This window comes from Sinocyclocheilus grahami, unplaced genomic scaffold, assembly GCF_001515645.1.
Source record: "Sinocyclocheilus grahami isolate Dianchi unplaced genomic scaffold, SAMN03320097.WGS_v1.1 scaffold18.1, whole genome shotgun sequence".
NCBI classification, from domain to species: Eukaryota; Metazoa; Chordata; class Actinopteri; order Cypriniformes; family Cyprinidae; genus Sinocyclocheilus; species Sinocyclocheilus grahami.
In genome coordinates, this window is record NW_015505197.1 from 2,216,063 (window position 1) to 2,223,301 (window position 7,239).

The 7,239-nt window shown below is 42.6% G+C and overlaps 1 protein-coding gene across 1 annotated transcript in view; it reads left to right on the forward strand.

The window, feature by feature from the left end:
* The window catches only part of LOC107553750 (baculoviral IAP repeat-containing protein 6-like), an 81,330-nt gene extending 80,246 nt beyond the window's left edge, over positions 1–1,084 (forward strand). The window contains exon 66 of the mRNA XM_016236065.1: positions 1,039–1,084. Within this exon, the coding sequence (XP_016091551.1) occupies positions 1,039–1,084 (46 nt within the window). The remainder of the gene's footprint in view (positions 1–1,038) is intronic.
* The last annotated feature ends 6,155 nt before the right edge of the window (positions 1,085–7,239 follow it).

Genomic DNA, 7,239 nt, shown 5'->3' on the forward strand with positions numbered 1-7,239 from the left:
TACACATGAACGCACTTTTCAAACAGAAGCTTGTAACGCACATGATATCAGTCACAGCATATAATGACTACTAAAAATTACAAATTATATATAATTTTCTTTCAAATAAAAGGAAAATTGAAAGTGAGTTGAATCCAAGCAGCTCTACAAGATTTTAGAATTGTTCTGCATCTGCTCCGCCTGTGTTTGCGGTGTTGCTTTGACCATTTAAACATGCTAAATACACAAACACATGTTTAGCGTACTGTCTCTGGAAATATCAACAGTGATTGATCAGCCTTTATTTTTGTATTGTAGACGTTATTACTAGGCGAAGCGAAATTTTCTGAAATACGAGCTAGGCTACAGTAAGAGCGCATGGTTTATTTGTCCATCAGATTGAGTTCGTTACTATAACAACAGTAGATCAAACAATCATTGTAAAAAAAAAAAAAAAAACTTTGTCGAGATCACGAGAAAATTAAGTCGTTATAACGAGAAAACAACTCTCGTTATGTCGATATAACGAGAAAATAAGTTGTTATAACGAGAAAACAACTCTCGTTATGTCGATATAACGAGAAAATAAGTCGTTATAACAAGAAAACAAGAAGGAAAAAAATATATAATGCATGACCGCTTAGAACTTCCGTACACACACCATGTTAAGGAGTGTGTTTTGAGCCCTGAGATCCTTAGATGTCTCTGTGGTAGTGAAACAGGAAATAAGCGTCTTCGAACAGCCCTGCTGTAATAATGCCCCATCCACCTGATGAACACGAGGGAGAGGAGATGAGAAGAGATGGACTACTGCTTCCAAAAAGCATTAAGAAACAGCCAAGGGGCAAATAACAAAGAGTACAAGATTACAGTGTAGAGCACTTTGTGTATATGGACAGCCACAAGCACTTATTTTCATTCAGGAAGTGAGGTCTGTTCTGGCTCATACAGGTTCTAGCAGTCTGTCCAAACTCTCATTGTCTCTCGCTCCCTATCCGGCACGTTCATTTAATACCTTCTCTCAAAGATTGTTATACTCCTTCCTTTCTCTCCCCCCAGAGGGGTCATCAAACCCGCTGCTTCTCTCGACTCCATCACCTCTTAGGCATATTTTACGTAACCTGCTGGTAATCTAATGGCAATACTGTTGATGAATATTGCAGTAATTCTTTTTTGCATTGCTTTTCGGTTTGAAAAATTCAAGAATTATGATTTATGTGAAGATTTTGAAGGGAGAATTGGTCAGTACCATGACAATTTTGGGGGGCAGAGAGTGTTGTAATTGTGTGAAATGGGCCTTTTACACTTGGGGTTGGAACTAAACAACAAAAAAATGCCAACGTGAACGATTTAAGAAAATGCAGCTTACAGTAGTCAGAAGAGAAAAAGGTGCCGAATTTGCGCACTCTCTCTCTCTCAACTATGAAGGCAATATTGAAAGGTGATATTGTTTGAAGAAATTATAATTTTTGTTCAGTAGGGATGCATTAAATTGATTGAAAGTGACATTTATTATGTTAGAGGATTCCTGTTTTAAATAAATGCTGTTCTTTTGATCGTTTTTTATTCATCAAAGATTCTTGAAAAAAATTACCTTTTCTAGCATCTAACACTCACTTAAATGTAATATTTAGCATTAATAATTGAATAACATTGGTTAAAAGTTGACTTTCTGATTTGACCTGATTGACTTTCATTGTATGGATCTTCAAGTTGTTTTTTAAACAATTGATTTGTTGTTTAGTCATATCCATTCATTTAGAATGCTAGCTAACTGATAAATAGAACAAGAAAATCATCATTTATCATTATTTTTGTGTACAAAGATCAAGCATATGTGGTAATTCAGGTCTGTAGGACATGCAGTTGCTCTCTGTGTTGTTTATTTCCGTTTACTTCATAGTCCCTTGAAAGCTGTTTTCATTACAGGGATATCACACTCGCCTACACACGGCACCCATGACATATGCTGTAAGGCTCATGTTCGTGTGTGTTTGAAACAGTGCTGACTTGGTGCAATCATTAAGTAGGGCAGGTTTTTGAGGTGCTAGAGTCTTTTCCCTGAGTGTACATAGAAATTATCACAGTGTTCTCTCGTTCCTCTCTTCTTCCACCCCCTCAATATGACTCCCTGTTCACTCCATCTCTTTTATTTATCTAGTGGTCTGCCTACGGAGACATTTTAAGGCATCATTGCTGTGCTTTTGAAGACGTTTGAAAAAGGTAGGGACTTTAATTATGCCACCTCGTTTTAGCTGAATTCAAAGGAGCTGTTGATTATATCCTTTGCAGAGAAGGCAATCCCAGAATGCATTGAGATGCACCCCGAATTTAATTCAAGGTGCTGGGAGAGACGAGAGCTCTTGATCAGTATTTTGCGAGTTGTGTAATTTTATCCTTATTAGAATATCACGCTCTTAGCTCTATATTGTCAGTCTCTGTTGTCTCCAAAGTTATCATTTGTAGCCTATGTAGAGTGTTCCAAATCAGTCACTTATGAAGCTTCATGATGGCTAGGATGCTGCCTATGTAGGAAGAGAAGCAGGTTTGGAACAGAGCTCCTGTACAAAAGGTGGTAAAGGTAATGCTTTGTCTTTAGTCTGTGTGTCTCTGTGTTGATATATTGGCCTGCGAAGTGTGGATATGCGAATAAAGCAGTTGTGATTCAGGTCTTTGACCACCGTGTCACGTGTAAACCTCACGTGGGTGGCTTACACAGGACTGTTGACCCCAGGAAACGCAGATCCCCCTGCATTACGCCTGCAAGCTGTATCTGAACTGAATCATAAGTTCCTTATTCATACGTGTGTGTCAGGAGGCCATGTCCATCAAAATGCTGGAAGTGCGTTATTTCTATTATTCTGAGGTTTGGTTAAGCTCTTAGGATTGGCAAAAGTGGCTCTACGGGGTGCTTTTTGCAGGTGTAGAGGGTTTAATTTAATCTTGAGAAAGGTTTTGGTATAGAGGGTTTACTCGTTTCTAAGTACTTTTACACATATAGTTATACTTGAGCGACAGCTGGTCTTTTGTAGTCAAGCTACATGTCTGTATCCCTCTGTCCAATGTTGAATTGAATATTTGAAGGGGTAAATATGCTTTACCTCAATTGCTTATTGCCTTGTAGTCTAATTAATGTTTGTGCATCCTGGAGAAAAATAGCTACAATCATATCAAGGTTTGTTAGACTTTTAAAAAAAAAAAGATATGGTTTCAGTCAGTCGTTTATGTAAAATTTTTAAAGAGGCCAATTATTGTTTTAGTCAAACTGAAAATGAACTTTTAAATTGCATGAAAGCATGCTTCCTGACCTAAGAACTGGTTTAGATGCTTAACACTAATCTGAGAGCTGGTCTATAGTGTTCACACTGATCTGAGTGCAGGTAGAGAGGTTTTACTCTGGTCTGAGACCTGGTTTACACAGAGCCGTTGTGGGGATTTGTATTTGATGATAAGGCCTGCAGGTACATGCTGATTTACAGCACAGGCCTTTATTACAGCAGTGCCCTGTGGCTTTGGAATTTATTGAGGGACATGAGACTAAGCGTAAAGCCCTGCTAACATTTACGCAGGCAGATTTTTCGGAGCACATTTCAGTGTGACGTATCGCAACACACTCATATAGAGGGCAAACACACTCACACGGAAACACAACCCTTTTCTTGGGGGAAAAAAGCAATCACATGCACACATTTTCAAGCGTGCTTAGATTGGTTGATGTGTGAGTTGGAGGCTGTTTGAGCACATTCTGAAGCCTCATTCTCATGCATGAAGCTCCCATCAACCATTTCTACCACTCTTTATCACATGTGACAGGAAACTGACCTCTGCGTTCTCAAAGGGCTTAAAAACACCTCCATCACCACTGGGACAAACAGATGAAAATAGCGAAGCTTAGTAACCATCTCTCCCTCAACCTCCTCCTCGCTTTTTCCCTTTTCACAACTGTTTGTTATTTTACCTGCCTGTCTTTACGGTGCGCTGAGCTCTACTAACACTCAAAACCCCAAATGCATGACTCACACCCATAGACGTGCAGGGCAGCACATACGTGATTGGTCAACTCTGGTCTTCTTGAAGCAAGCTAAAGCATTTTTTTCCACACATGTACATCATTCACAACATCCCGATCCATAGAATATAATTTTATTGATTAGATTCCCTATGGCACAATACATTTAGTATGTAATCATGTATCAATCAATACAAAAGCATTTTCCTTTGCACAGAAACAACGTGTCTGACACCGCACTCAAATCAGACAGAAAACACACACACTCATATTTGACTGTTTATCTTCCCACCACCAGTCAGAAAGGAGGAGGAACTGAAGTGAAAAAGTGTCCAAATGTCACCAAACTGCCTGTTCCCACAAGGTCCAGCTTTTCGAACCTGCAGATGGGTCCCGGAGTGTCTCATTCTCTCTTTTGTTCTTAATAGAAAAATAATTCAGAATTCAATTTTTTTCATTTTATTGCAGAACTCATTCTATTGGTGGATAAGTTTGGAAGGAGTCATTCAGTTGCCCTATGATGTTCTTGTTTTTGACCAATAGGCCCTTTATTCGTACGTGTGTCCTTGTCATTTTAACCAGGCAGTGCTCAATGTAATTCCCACCACCGGGGAAACTTAAGGCCCCTCCCCCCATCCTGAGCGATCCAGTGTCATCTTCCACGTTCCTCTCTGTGAGATGTCAACCCCTCTGTCATATCTCCATCAGATCCTGTCCCTCACCTCCACCTGCTCTCGACCCGTATGGATCCTCCTTCTCACAGGGTAGTGTAGATGTAAACAAACACGATGACGAAGAGGTTCAAGAAAGTGCCTATGATACCCAGCAGGGCCAAGATGGACTCCTCTCGCTCCTCTTTACCCTCTTGCGCCCGAACCTCCTCTATACTGACGGTGGTCGTCCCCATTCTGACCCCCAACCTCTGTCTCCAGGGTGCTTATCTGTGGAGAAACAGGAGAGCAGCATGAGACAAACAATTGACAAGATGTGGAAGCCTCTTTTGGGCCCATTCGCCCCTTGCGTTCTCTGACGGCCACCAGAAGCATTCATCCAGAGGCCAGACTGAACGCTCGGTGGAGCGGCATGGAGGGTGATATTTCCCTTCCTGCTGATTGCACAGCTGCGAGTGTGGCGTAATGAACACAAAAGAGGATGTCTCCCCCCACCTCCGTGATGGATTTCCCCCTCAGAAAATGATATTTCCCTGCGGAGCTGCTACAGCAGGGTGACTCTCGGCAGCTGAGATGATTTACTGTACGTTTAAACCTTCTCACTTGCTGTTCGCCTCTGCCACGCACACTAAACAATTTCTCTTTTCTCATCCCGTCATTTCTTAGCATGTGGTTTATGGCGCCACATTCACTGGAACACATGTAGAAGCGTATGCATCCAGGTTCCTACAGCTAGGTACCAGAACATCAACCTCAATAAGCAGCCTGGGGCCAAACGTACAGCTCAGCGAAGTGGACAATGAAGCAGGTAGACCAACTGACAAATGGAAAGCAAGATGGAAAACACAAAGTATAGCAAGAAAACAGGGAGTCTTACCCTACGGCGTGGGAGATCTGGGGGAAGATCCAGCATGCTGTGGACTCATCACAGGAGAGGCATATCTGGGCTGGCGGCAACATGAGGGCCAGCTGGCCAAACGTCTGACGTCCATGATGCCGTAAAGGAGGAGAAAAGAGAAATTAAGAGGTGGAGAGAGAGAGAGGGGGAGAAAGAGAAGGTCTACAACAGCATCTCCTTGAGCCGTGTGCGTTACGCAGACAACAATCTCAGTCCCCAACGTCCCTCCCCTTCGCTCTCTCTCTCTCTCTCTCTCTCTCTCTCTCTCTCTCGCTCTCTCTCTCTCTCTCTTTCCCTCTCCCTTTAGCTTTCTCTCGCTCTTTCTGTGTCAGTATTCCAGCCTCCTTATGTATCACCAGCCTTTCCTTTTGTTCCACTCTTATTCAGTTATTCTTTTATTCTTCTCAGCGTTGTTTTTTTTTATTATTCTTTGCTTGAACGCCTCACACATTTCATTCAAGAGAGGCTCGGTGAAATCTGCTTCTTGCCATCCTTTCCCCTCCCTCTTTCTTGTTCTCTGTCTCTCCTTTTACTTAAAAAAAAAAATCACAGTGTTTGGTTCGGTCTCCCCTCCCTCTTGCTGTCACACACTTTCGTTCTCTGCTCTGTCACTCTTCTCTATCTGACCCTTTTAGCATCTGATAGCGGGGCGTCTCAACATTTGTAACAAATACTGGCCCCCACCTTCTCTCCTTTCCCTCCTCCGTGATTTCTTTCCCTTCTTCTTTTGCGCTCCTCTTTATCCGTGGGTGTAGAAGTGCTACAGATGTGTGCAAGCGCCTCCGGATGCTCAGAAGATCGGCGACCTGCGGCTGCGAGCGCCCCTCCCTGCCGTTCTCTGTCCGTAGCCGATGGCAGTTGTGTGGTTATAGGTCCTGTCTCAGAGTCTGAAAGCGGCGTGCATTGCATAACCAAGCAGAGCGACTGGTAACCGCGGAAACAGAGCGAGCGAGGGAGATCGGGAGGGTGGGTGTCGAGGAGGCTTACACGTCAAATGTCTTTATTGCCAAGAACAATGTAGAGCTACTCCGAGATGAGAAGTATCCAAATGGAGAGGAGGTATGGGATGGTGGGCCAAATTTATATTTGGGATTTGATAATCACATATGTCCACAAAACCATCAATAAGTCTCCTTTCTATTGATTATCGATTATCCCAGGCAATTTTTAAGGCTTTTTTGATTATTTATCCAGTTTTTGTCTTTTTCAGAAAGTATACTCTTAAAGGTCCCATATTGTCAAAACTGAAATTTCCTGGGTTTTTCCATGATAACTGAGGTCTAGGTGCTATGTAACTACCATACAAGTTTCAAAACAGTCAATCCACAGTCAAATGCACACAGCCTGCATAAAGTAGCTGTGATTTTTCACGAACCGTTGTGACTTCCGTAAAAAGGTGACGTCAGAACTACTGTCACCGCCTTCAGTCACCACCCTGAGCACTGCCCACAGTCCCACTCTCCTTTTGCCAAACCCCCAGACAACATCGCGTCCATGCCATTGCTGAGCAACAACACGGAAACATGTCAAGAAAACGCTGTTCAGTTTGAATGTCAGGAAACTACGTCGTTGCACATTAGGGCTGTGACGGTCGCCGTGACAACCGCGACAACCGTTGTCTATTGCCACCTGCGGTAGTGCACGTGACGTCACACACTCTATAACAAGCATAATACAAAGTT